The following is a 13,785-nucleotide window of genomic DNA, read 5'->3' as shown; positions in this document are numbered from 1 at the left end:
ACAGACCTCATACCTGTCAGAGAGGAGGGTTCGTTACAATTGTATCCAAGCTGCACAGCCAGGAACAATGGCTTTCTACCATGCATCTCTGCATCCGACTGTAACAAACCCTCAGCAGTGAGAAGTAGTAGTAGGTCTTTACGGTTTCGCAACAAAAAAAAAAAAAAATCTAAAAACAAAAATATGTTCACATTCACTGACAGAAAGCAGACTAAGAAAAAAAAATAAACAAAATAAAAACACCCCGGCATCCACACGTCTTGGCGCCCTCGGCATTAACGCCAACCGTGACCTGCACACTTCACATAACGGGCATATCTGCTACAGATTTAGATCTGGGCAGAAAAATCGCCCCAGTGACGGGAGCCAATGGTGGAACTGGGAAAGAGGCGGCGGTGGAAAAAAACAGCATACCAGAGATAATAAGGGAACGAGGAAAGAGGTCGCTGCAAAAATAACCCGAGAGTCCCGAGTCACCCTGCAAGGAGATGGAAAAGATGGGCGACAACCAATAGGGGCCCTCCGCTCCCAACAGGCTCCTCACCCAGCTTTCCTGGACTCCTGCAGGGCAAGCAGGCCAGGCTACGTGGTTGGGGCTGGCCACCCATCTAGTGACCATAGCAGCCTCCTGCCGTCATCTGTGGGCAGGTCATACGGCCGATCCTGGTGGGGATCACTAGAAAGAAGCAGCTGCCAAAGGTTTCTGCCAGAGGCTCGCACCAGACTCCAGCGGGCTCAAGGACATACTTTTTTTTTTTCTTCTCCGATAGATTTGATGATGTGCCACTGTTGAGAAATCCTGGCTACAAACCATATGCAAATAAGGCAGGAAGTGCACAGGGGGCATGCCAAAGTACCTGGAATAAGCAAAGTGCATCGACACGCCCCCAGTGCACTTCCAAGGCAAAAATGTGTATAAGCGGCGAGCAAGCACCTACTACTAACACCAGGAGTGAAAATGTGCGGACAGGTTCCCTTTAATGTGGGCTGAACCTGCTGGCTGTTCATGCGCTGTACGGCTCCTTAAAGGGGTGTTCTGCATACACCAAGCTTTTATGGCATATCCCACAGCTGGAGAAGAGATCATGGAGGCGTCCTATCAGAATGCCATAAAGTGACGATGGCTGCGACCTCAAGGCCGACGCTGGTGCCACCACCTGCAGCTACATCTAGCAGCCACAAGGGGCGCTGCCTACAGATATGCCAGAGGGACTGCAACAATCCAACACCCTGGATATCCTGCTGACAGCTCGTCATTAAGGCCATGTTCACACGGTGCCCAAAGTTGGACGTTTTGCTGCTTTTTTGTGTCATTTGTCTACAGTACAGGTTTAAGAAAGATGGTTTTATGCACCAAAATGCTGAATGAATTAACGCTTCATATTTCAAAGATGTGATGGAAGACTGAATTGGAAAATTGCAATCAGTAGAAAAAAAAAAAAAGCCTGTGCACGACATTTCTGAAATCTTACACTTTTTATAGTACAAGCAAAAGCAAAGTTTTAATTTGCATTAAAAAAAATGCTGCAAAACTGCAACATGTGAACAGAGTCTAAAGGGTCTGATCGGTAGGATGCGCCATAAATGATCATTAGATGCAGGCACCTATCGGACAATTATGGCGCATCCTACCGATATACCACAAGTCTGATGGAACCGTCCCTTTAAGAAGGCTTTTCGGTACGGAGAAGTCATTCTAGGGTCAAAGTCCTTTGCAGTCATTGCCCGATCCCCGCAGGACCTGCCTGTTCTCCAGTATGAGGCGACAGGAGTCATGCTAGATTAGCAGGATTCTCTGGGGGGAAAAAAAAAAATCATTGCCGGATTAAGAGGACTTTTGTTCCAATCCCCAAATCATTAGAATTGTAGCGAAACTCCATAAGTGACTGTAAAAAACAAAACCAAACAACAACACGGTTCTGATAAAAGTTCAGAGCAGATCACAATTAGGCAGGTGTCATGGCAGCCTCGGCCAAATGAGGGCGCACTGCTGGGTGCAGCTTCTTCGGGATCATTAGCACCTGTCCATGCACCCCCTGCTGGTTCAGTGTGCTCATGTTGGAAGGAGCTCCAGGCACCTGATAATGTGAGACAGCGGAAAATTCCACGGCTCGGGGAACGCGATCGTGACTCATTGTCTTCTGGATTACACAAATCTGACATTGCAACACTGAACGTGGGGCATCAGCGGGCACAAGTCACAGAGAAGGGGTAACAAAGATGTCCCCCATTGTGCAACCTCACATGATCGCAAAAGGGAACTCCACCTGCAATCATCTATGTGCAGACATGTCAGACAGTCATAACATATCCACAGCCCCGATAACATGTACATTAAGTCCATAGATCCAGAGTCACACCCTGTGTATTATACCCCAGAGCTGCACTCACTATTCTGCTGGTGCAGTCACTGTGTACATCCATTATATTACTGATCCTGAGTTACATCCTGTATTATTCTCCAGAGCTGCACTCACTATTCTGCTGGTGCAGTCACTGTGTACATCCATTATATTACTGATCCTGAGTTACATCCTGTATTATTCTCCAGAGCTGCACTCACTATTCTGCTGGTGCAGTCACTGTGTACATACATTACATTACATTACTGATCCTGAGTTACATCCTGTATTATACCCCAGAGCTGCACTCACTATTCTGCTGGTGCAGTCACGGTGTACATACATTACATTACTGATCCTGAGTTACATCTTGTATTATACTCCAGAGCTGCACTCACTATTCTGCTGGTACAGTCACTGTGTACATACATTACTGATCCTGAGTTACATCCAGTATTATACCCCAGAGCTGCACTCACTATTCTGCTGGTACAGTCACTGTGTACATACATTACATTACTGATCCTGAGTTACATCCAGTATTATACTCCAGAGCTGCACTCACTATTCTGCTGGTGCAGTCACTGTGTACATACATTACTGATCCTGAGTTACATCCAGTATTATACCCCAGAGCTGCACTCACTATTCTGCTGGTGCAGTCACTGTGTACATACATTACATTACTGATCCTGAGTTACATCCAGTATTATACCCCAGAGCTGCACTCACTATTCTGCTGGTACAGTCAGTGTACATACATTACATTACTGATCCTGAGTTACATCCTGCATTATACTCCAGAGCTGCACTCACTATTCTGCTGGTGCAGTCACTGTGTACATACATTACTGATCCTGAGTTACATCCAGTATTATACCCCAGAGCTGCACTCACTATTCTGCTGGTGCAGTCACTGTGTACATACATTACATTACTGATCCTGAGTTACATCCTGTATTATACCCCAGAGCTGCACTCACTATTCTGCTGGTGCAGTCACTGTGTACATTCATTACATTACTGATCCTGAGTTACATCCAGTATTATACCCCAGAGCTGCACTCACTATTCTGCTGGTACAGTCACTGTGTACATACATTACATTACTGATCCTGAGTTACATCCAGTATTATACTCCAGAGCTGCACTCACTATTCTGCTGGTGCAGTCACTGTGTACATACATTACTGATCCTGAGTTACATCCAGTATTATACCCCAGAGCTGCACTCACTATTCTGCTGGTGCAGTCACTGTGTACATACATTACATTACTGATCCTGAGTTACATCCAGTATTATACCCCAGAGCTGCACTCACTATTCTGCTGGTACAGTCAGTGTACATACATTACATTACTGATCCTGAGTTACATCCTGCATTATACTCCAGAGCTGCACTCACTATTCTGCTGGTGCAGTCACTGTGTACATACATTACTGATCCTGAGTTACATCCAGTATTATACCCCAGAGCTGCACTCACTATTCTGCTGGTGCAGTCACTGTGTACATACATTACATTACTGATCCTGAGTTACATCCTGTATTATACCCCAGAGCTGCACTCACTATTCTGCTGGTGCAGTCACTGTGTACATTCATTACATTACTGATCCTGAGTTACATCCAGTATTATACCCCAGAGCTGCACTCACTATTCTGCTGGTGCAGTCACTGTGTACATACATTGCTCATCCTCCTGTGTTACCCAATTTTCTCCACTTTTTCCTTTTCATCCACTAAGACAATTTGCTACCCTGTAGTGGTTGCGGAGAGGACACCCCAGCAGTCGGATTACATGGAGTGAGGCCGCAGTGAATAGCGCACCCCCCCGCACCCTGCTCCCGCCCCCACCAGCAGGTATCACATTCAGGTCTCAGATGCCAGAACACAGGGTATCAGGTCTCATTCTCTGCTATTCTAACCTGACGAATTTCCTTCCAGAATTTTTCCACACCGGATAATGAAAGCAACTTATTAACTTAGAAAGTGTGAGAGCTGCCAGGAGGGAGAGGTGGTAATAACGGATCACCTATTCAGCAGGAGAGGCCTTTTGGCCTTGACTGGGCAGATAACCCGGGCTATTGACGGTGATATGAAATAATGTGGTGCCAGCACTGACTATCACAGTTCAAAGGGAAGAGGCAGGAGAAGCGCCCGGGGGGGATAAATAGGGGGCAGGAGAAGCACCCTGGGAATAGGGGGCAGGAGAAGCGCCCTGGGATAAAAAAGGGGGCAGGAGAAGCACCCTTGGGGGATAAAAAAAAAAAAAGGGGGCAAGAGAAGCGCCCTGGGGGGAAAAAAAAAAAAAAAGGGCAGGAGAAGCGCCCTGGGATAAAAAGGAGGCAGGAGAAGCGCCCCGGGATAAAAAGGGGGCAAGAGAAGCGCCCTGGGAATAGGGGACAGGAGAAGTGCCCTGGGATAAAAAAGGGGGCAGGAGAAGCGCCCCGGGAATAGGGGCAGGAGAGGCGCCCTGGGAATAGGGGCAAGAGGTGCTAGGGAGGAGCTCTAGGCAGAGTAACACTCCTTCCCCAAGGAGTACATAAAAGGGAAACGATACAGGAGGTATTCAACATTTGAAGGGAATATGTCGGCAGAAAATTTTTTATGGTTTAATGGCCTTTATGGAGAAGGATTCCCCTCCCCAATAAAATTTTCCCTCTACATGGGGGGGGAGGAAAAAAAAATATAATATACATTTTTTCCCCACACATTAGCCAGTCACCGCCAGCGCAACTGTATCTGCTGGAGTGCCAATACAATTGAAAGCAATTTTTATATAAGGAGTGCATTAAACTATAGAGTCTGCCTATGGCGAGTGCGTTGCGCTATACAGAGTCTGCCTATGGGGAGTGCGTTAAGCTATACAGAGTCTGCCTATGGGGAGTGCGTTACGCTATACAGAGTCTGCCTATGGGGAGTGCGTTACGCTATACAGAGTCTGCCTATGGGGAGTGCGTTACGCTATACAGAGTCTGCCTATGGGGAGTTCATTATCCTATACAGAGTCTGCCTATGGGGAGTTCATTATGCTATACAGAGTCTGCCTGTAGTGAGTGCATTATACTATATGGAGGCTATTTAGGGGGCCGTCATACAGTGATCGTAGTTAGGGGGCCATCATACAGTATGGGATATAATGTGGGGTATTTATATAGTGTGGGGGCAATCAGTGTTAGAGCCAAATAGTTTGGGGGCTACAAAGTGGTGAGTATACGGTGTACACATAGTAGGTGCAGTAATAGGGACACATGGCAGAGGCTCAGTATTGGGGCATCAGCAGAATCAGGAGGTTGTGCAGGTTGGGAATCGATGTGGACATTGCAGGAAAAGTGAGAAGTCAGATGTATTTTGTTGTAATCTCTGCAGAGGAGTCCTGGCTGGAGAAGTTGTCATGTCAGTCTGGGCCAGATGGAAAAGTGAACGAATCCATCAGAAAGACCGTCCTCTGTAACTCACCATCCGTAACTGTGCTGTAATCACTTATATGTCCTGTAGGGCTGGTATCTCCCACTATATGGCGGTAACATCAGTGCTGGTCTTTGTAGAGATTATTTTCAGTAACAGAGTGCTCATCTGCTGAGGTTCTCCTACATCTACTATTAGGATGCGCCACCATAGTTGTAATCAGGATTACCTGGTTAGGGGCCCACGCATAAGTTTCGTCCCCACCCCTGAACCAAAACCCTAGCTACGCCTCTGGTGATATCACAACACACCTCCTCCCCTCCTGTACAATGACTGAGAACACAGGATCCACCATTCACAGGAGATGGCACAGCTCACCTCCTCCTCCTCATCCTGTACAATGACTGATAACCCAGGATCCACCATTCACAGAAGATGGCACAGCTCACCTCCTCCCCTCCTGCACAATGACTGAGAACACAAGATCCACCATTTACAGGAGATGGCACAGCTCACCTCCTCCTCCTCATCCTGTACAATGACTGATAACCCAGGATCCACCATTCACAGAAGATGGCACAGCTCACCTCCTCCCCTCCTGCACAATGACTGAGAACACAAGATCCACCATTTACAGGAGATGGCACAGCTCACCTCCTCCTCCTCATCCTGTACAATGACTGATAACCCAGGATCCACCATTCACAGGAGATGGCACAGCTCGCCTCCTCCTCCGTCTGTACAATGACCGATATCTCTATATACAGTGCAAAAATACAACTTTAAACATAAAACGCTGACTGAAACAGGCTATTTTGCGATTGGACATTCCCTTTAAAGTTATCCATCTATGGGATAGGTAAAAACTCGGTACTGGTGGGGAAGAGACATTTGTTATAACCATTACATTCTGGCCAAATAGATGATTATCCTGAACAGAGACTCCATCAGATTCCTCAGAGTATAGAAACATGTTCTCTATACTGGACATTCCCTTAAAAGAGGACCTGTCATCTGACATAAATAAGTCTCTTCCCCCCTGATACAAATGCCATTCTCCTGAACCTGGAGACATTTTCCTTTCGTTCCTGCTCTTTTCCATTCCTGAGATATGGCCTCATCTTCCTGCTACACAAATCTGGTCTTTTTAGCCAAGAGGGCGTGGTCATTAAAAGATACGCCCACAAAATGTTTATGGACCATCCCATCCATATCTCTGGAATGGAGATGCGTAGAAACAAACGAAAACGGACGCCGGATTCAGGAGAACAGCGGCATTTATACTGGGTAAAGAAACTAGATTTACAGCAAGGAACAGGTCATCTTTAATACCCACAAACCATTCAAAAACATGTTAAAAAAAAAATATATATATATATATATATATATATATATATATATATATATATATATATATATTAAAAATAAAAATCAGGATTACTCAAATCAAATAGCCAACACATTTTTTTTTTTTTTTAACTTTACATTCCTTGTGGACTTTTCTATCGAAAGTAAAACACACGCACTTACCAATCTGCAGCAGAACCGGGGTCACCAGGGCCGTCTCCATGGCGTAGCAGAACTCGCGCCCAAACATCACGGCGCCGTGCATCACCCAGAGGCGCACCGGGATGCGGTCGATGGAACCTTCGCTGATTGTCTCATCCCGGCTCTCGCTCTCCTTGGGCTCGTCCTTCTTCAGCTTGGCCAAGGGAAGGTCCTGGACTTGCATAGTATCCGAGTCGGCATTTTGGGGTGCCATCATCATCACCACAAAAATATATATATAATAATAATATACCTATATTCTTAGAGCTTCTATATAAATATTAATACTATAGATCTGCAAAGATAAATAAAGCCTTCCTGTGCGCTGGGCTCTCCACGCGCTAACACTTCAGTCTCCGCTGTGCAGGAGTCTCCGCAGCTTCGGCAGGGTGCGCAGGAGAGAACGCTATTTGGTGCTAATTCAATCATATGGCTTAATGGCTCTACTGGGAATTAGAGTGAAAAATCCATAGTTGCCATTCAGTTAATACCAGTTTCATCATTTCTATAGAAGTAGTGGTAAAACTCTTGGTCTGGTGCTTGCAGGCTGGGAAGGCGACACACATAGGTGATGCACCGTTAATCCCCATCGAGCGGCTGATTAATCTGAAAAACAAAAAACACAACAACGTGTCAGAGGGGAAAGTGGCGAGAGGGCGTTGTGCCGGCGGGAGAGACGCGGAACTAAAGCATTTCAGAAAAAAAAAAGAAAAGAAAAAGACAGAAAGAAAAAAAAAAAAAGGGAAAAACAAAAGGGAAAAAAAAAGAAAAAGCTAGTAGCGAAGAAAATACACCCCCCCCCAAAAAAAATAAAAAAAAAATAATAATAATAATAATAATAATAATAATAACAAGCAGATTAAAAAAAAAAATTAAAAAAAATTATTTGATGGGAAGCTGGCAGATAAAGGAGATGGGCCTTTGTGGGATGTAATTAGTTCATTCCACACACAGGTTTAGCTTGCGAAATGGTGAAAACAATCAGATCATAGGATCCTAGAGGGTTACAGCTGGAAGGGACCACCCTGGCCATTGTGTCCATCCCCCAATCAAAGCCGGAGTCACTAAACCATCTCAGACAGATGTCCGTCCAGCCTTCTGTTTGAAAACTTCCATTGAAGGAGAACTCACCACCTCTCGTCGATGCCTGTTCCACTCATTGACAAAATGTTTTCTAATATCTAATCCATGTCTTCTCCCTTTCCGTTTCATCCCATTGCTTCCAAATGAGAGTGAAGCTTACCCCTCTACCCCGAGAGACCCTCAGATATTTGTAGACCGCTATTAAGGCCGCTTTCACACATCAGTTTTCTGCAGTCAGGCTCAATTCGTCGAATTTTGAAAAAAAAAAAAAAAAAAAGAATCCAGAGACTGATGCCGCCAGATCCGTTTTATGCTCATAGACTTGTATTAGCAACAGATTGCAGTGGATGGCCTCACGTTTCATCCGTCGTTCGCCGATCCGTCGAAAATTGTCCGTCCGTCAGCCAGAGACAACGGACAAAGTAACGTTTGTTTCCGTCGAAAAAGCGGACAGGGACAGATACGTCGCCGTCAGTCGTTTGCTAGAATGGAAGCCTATGGCGCCAGATCCAAATGACAGATTCAGATTTCTCAAACTGAGCATGCTCCAATTTTTTTTTAAGGATCCAATTAGCCGGATCCAGCGAAAAAACAGAACAGTCGCATCAGTTTTTCTACAATCTGCGACTGATGGCAAAAAACTGATGTGTGAAAGAGGCCTAAGGCTATGTGCACACGTTGCATATTTGACTGTGGAATTTTCTTTGCAGATGCGGAATTTCTTGGCAGAAAACGCAGGTCAGAATCTGTGCTTTTTTTGGTATGTGCACAGTATTATAGTAGTTATATTCTTGTACATAGGGGCAGTATTATAGTAGTTATATTCCTGTACATAGGAGCAGTATTATAGTAGTTATATTCTTGTACATAGGAGCAGTATTATAGTAGTTATATTCTTGTACATAGGGGCAGTATTATAGTAGTTATATTCTTGTACATAGGAGCAGTATTATAGTAGTTATATTCCTGTACATAGGAGCAGTATTATAGTAGTTATATTCTTGTACATAGGAGCAGTATTATAGTAGTTATATTCTTGTACATAGGAGCAGTATTATAGTAGTTATATTCTTGTACATAGGAGCAGTATTAGAGTAGTTATATTCTTGTACATAGGAGCAGTATTATAGTAGTTATATTCTTGTACATAGGGGCAGTATTATAGTAGTTATATTCTTGTACATAGGAGCAGTATTATAGTAGTTATATTCTTGTACATAGGGGCAGTATTATAGTAGTTATATTCTTGTACATAGGAGCAGTATTATAGTAGTTATATTCCTGTACATAGGAGCAGTATTATAGTAGTTATATTCTTGTACATAGGAGCAGTATTATAGTAGTTATATTCTTGTACATAGGAGCAGTATTATAGTAGTTATATTCTTGTACATAGGGGGCAGTATTATAGTAGTTATATTCTTGTACATAGGAGCAGTATTATAGTAGTTATATTCTTGTACATAGGGGCAGTATTATAGTAGTTATATTCCTGTACATAGGAGCAGTATTATAGTAGTTATATTCTTGTATATATGAGCAGTATTATAGTAGTTATATTCTTGTATATATGAGCAGTATTATAGTAGTTATATTCTTGCACATAGGAGCAGTATTATAGTAGTTATATTCTTGTACATAGGGGCAGTATTATAGTAGTTATATTCTTGTACATAGGAGCAGTATTATAGTAGTTCTCTTCTTCTACATAGGGGGCAGTATTATAGTAGTTATATATCCTTGTATAAAGGGGCAGTATTATAGCAGTCATATACCCTCATTTGAAGCAAGGCGGCAACCTGATAAAACTACTATAATACCGCCCTCTGAAATTTCCCAGATTAGCACATGCGCAGTGAGTGCAGGGCACTGGTCACCTGATCATTCCTATAGCCAAGCTGTTACCTTCTAATATCTGAAGCCATACACTTAAGATATGAGGGAAGGAGTATCTGCTGCCTCTATACATTGGGAAAAGAGAATAAGAGCTTCATTTAAGACAAAGTCAACATCAGAGAAGGGGGGTGGCTTAGCTGTTAAAATAAGCAGTCCTCCAGCTTCCTTCACACATGTAAGGCACAGGACCAAAAGTGACACTATGGACCTATGGGCAGGTGTGGCATCAGGACCATCAAGGCACCAGAGTAAAGGGACGATATCAGTAAATTTATAAATCTTTGTTTATAATGCTCATTCATGAACAACTTTGATAGATCAGCCAGGATTCATTTGTCAGATGCAGAAATAGGAAACTCTGGGAACTAGGAGCAGCAAAGTGAGTGAAGGGGGCTGGCTGAGACTGATCATCTATCTCGCTTAGGCTACTTTCACACTAGCGTCGGGCCGAGGTCACCGACGCTAGCGTTGTCTCCACCGCACAACGGGGGCAGCGGATGCATTTTTCCAGCGCATCCGCTGCCCCATTGTGAGGTGCGGGGAAGTGCGGGGAGGTGGGGGCGGAGTTCCGGCCGCGCATGCGCGGTCGGAAAAAGCGGACCGTCGGGAGCAAAAAACATTACATGTAACGTTTTTTGCTCCCGGCGGACCGCCACAACACGGCGCAACCGTCTCACGACGGTTGCGACGTGTGGCAATGCGTCGCTAATGTTAGTCAATGGAGAAAAAACGCATCCTGCAAGCACTTTTGCAGGATGTGTTTTTTCTGCAAAACGACGCATTGTGACGGATTGCAGTTAACGCTAGTGTGAAAGTAGCCTTAGCCAGCCCCCTTCCCAGTCCATGCACTAATGTTTGCAAGTTTAATATGGTAACGCTCTCTTTAAAGAGGATTTATGTATGCATTTTGTTTTTTGGGGTTTTTTTTTGCGAGGTTGGATAACACCTTTATAAGAGTATCCTTGCTGTGTTTCTATACATATACCCCATCTGGTGGCTCAGTTTTTCACAACCATTAAGCTGAACATAGAAGTCCAAAAACAGAAAAATATTAAAAGGATTTTCCTCTTTAGACAATCCCTACTTGTTAGAAGGGTCACAGACAGTAAGGAGATCACCAGCAATCGCTTGTTAGACTACATTTCCCTGCAGAACCTCTACGGGACAAATGAAGAATTGCAGCGTCCATTCATATCAATGAGGTATCTGTATAATGCAGAACAGGACAGGTCCTCCAGAGGGAGCGGCGCCTGAATGTGCCACCACCATATACCGCAATCCTGGTGATGTCACCATTGTCTACAGAACGGCATGGAGGAGCTTGGAGTGGCAGCATTACTTCAGTTTCCTGAGCGCAAAGCTCTGACGTATGGAGCAAAAATCTCAAAATAGAAGCCATACACTATTTTCCACTGGGACTCATTGCAGTCTAAAAATTCTACCCGCCTTGTTGTTTCCCAAGTTGCTGTGTTCAGGAAGCCGAGAATTATTGTATCTGTTATTGTAGGAAGGGCGAGAAAGTCAAATCTGGTGTTCAGGGGAGACCAAGAGCTGACAGACAGATTCATTACAGAAAAAACAGCCAGATTCTGGAAAAGCCTGAGCAAATACTTGTGTATAGGAGGCAGCATTATAGTAGCTATATTCCTGTACATAGGGGGCAGTATTATAGTAGTTATATTCTTGTATATAGGGGCATTATTATAGTAGTTATATTCTTGTACATAGGAGCAGTATTATAGTAGTTATATTCTTGTACATAGGGGCAGTATTATAGTAGTTATATTCTTGTACATATGGGCATTATTATAGTAGTTATAGTCTTGTACATAGGGGCAGTATTATAGTAGTTATATTCTTGTACATAGGGGCAGTATTATAGTAGTTATATTCTTGTACATAGGGGCAGTATTATAGTAGTTATATTCTTGTACATAGGGGCAGTATTATAGTAGTTATATTCCTGTACATAGGGGGCATTATTATAGTAGTTATAGTCTTGTACATAGAGGGCAGTATTATAGTAGTTATATTCTTGTACATAGGAGCAGTATTATAGTAGTTATATTCTTGTACATATGGGCATTATTATAGTAGTTATATTCTTGTACATAGGAGGCAGTATTATAGTAGTTATATTCTTGTACATAGGAGCAGTATTATAGTAGTTATATTCTTGTACATAAGGACAGTATTATAGTAGTTATATTCTTGTACATAGGAGCAGTATTATAGTAGTTATATTCTTGTACATAGGGGCAGTATAATAGTAGTTATATTCCTGTACATAGGGAGCAGTATTATAGTAGTTATATTCTTGTACATTGGGGCAGTATTATAGTAGTTATATTCTTGTACATAGGAGCATTATTATAGTAGTTATATTCTTGTACATAGGGGCAGTATTATAGTAGTTATATTCTTGTACATAGGAGCAGTATTATAGTAGTTATATTCCTGTACATAGGAGCAGTATTATAGTAGTTATATTCTTGTACATAGGGGGCAGTATTATCTACTATATAATTGTCTAAGGGTCACTTCCGTCTTTCTGTCTGTCTGTCACGGATATTCATTGGTCGCGGCCTCTGTCTATCATTGAAATCCAAGTCGCTGGTTGTTGCCACAACCAATCAGCGACGGGCACAGTCCGGCAGCAAATGGCCGCTCCTTAGTCCCCGCAGTCAGTGCCCGCTCCATAATCTCCTCCAGTTAACGATGCTATTAACCCTGTGTGACCAATTTTTTTTACTATTGATATTACCTATGCGGCATCAATAGTTAAAAGATCTAATGTTAAAAATAATAAAAAAAATAAAAAATAGTTATATACTCACCGTCCGTCGGCCCCCCGGATCAGGAACAGGCCTTTCCCGCTCCTCACGACGCTCCGGTGACCGCGTCATCATCTCGCGAGACCGCAATGCACTCTTGGGACCGGAGCGCGCGAGGAGCGTCGGTAACCGCTTCGCCTGGATCCGGGGCCAACGGAAGGTGAGTATCTCTCTCTCTCTCGGATATGATGCCCACATTGCTATATACTGCGTGGGCTGTGCAATATACTACGTGGGTTGTGGCTGTTATATACTACGTGGCTGTGCTATATACTACGTGGCTGTGCTATATACTACGTGGCTGTGCTATATACTACATGGCCGGCTGCGAACAATCAGCGACCGGCGAAGTCCGGCCGCGAATTGGCGCAGGATTTGAACCACGCTTCGCTAATTGGTCGCGGCCAGCCGAATCCTGTGTATTCAATGTATTCTAAAATCTTGATAAACTACATACATATTCTAGAATACCCGATGCGTTAGAATCGAGCTACCATCTAGTAGTAGTTGTATTCTTGCATATAGGGAGCAGTATTATAGTAGTTATAGTCTTGTACATAGGGGCAGTATTATAGTAGTTATATTCTTGTACATAGGAGCAGTATTATAGTAGTTATATTCTTGTACATAGGAGCAGTATTATAGTAGTTATATTCTTGTACATAGGGGG

The 13,785-nt window shown here is 43.5% G+C and overlaps 1 protein-coding gene across 3 annotated transcripts in view; it reads right to left on the bottom strand.

Annotated features, from left to right (window-relative positions):
* The window catches only part of SLC45A4 (solute carrier family 45 member 4), a 114,178-nt gene that overhangs the window by 39,382 nt on the left and 61,011 nt on the right, over positions 1-13,785 (bottom strand). For all 3 annotated transcript variants that reach the window (XM_077271316.1, XM_077271314.1, XM_077271315.1), the window contains exon 2: positions 7,285-7,908. In XM_077271316.1, the coding sequence (XP_077127431.1) occupies positions 7,285-7,522 (238 nt within the window). In that variant the 5' untranslated portion in view covers positions 7,523-7,908. The remainder of the gene's footprint in view (positions 1-7,284; positions 7,909-13,785) is intronic.

Source organism: Ranitomeya variabilis, chromosome 6 (genome assembly GCF_051348905.1).
Source record: "Ranitomeya variabilis isolate aRanVar5 chromosome 6, aRanVar5.hap1, whole genome shotgun sequence".
In the NCBI taxonomy this organism is placed as follows: domain Eukaryota; kingdom Metazoa; phylum Chordata; class Amphibia; order Anura; family Dendrobatidae; genus Ranitomeya; species Ranitomeya variabilis.
Note: the sequence above shows the minus strand (reverse complement) of the source record. Positions and strands in the feature narration are given on the sequence as shown.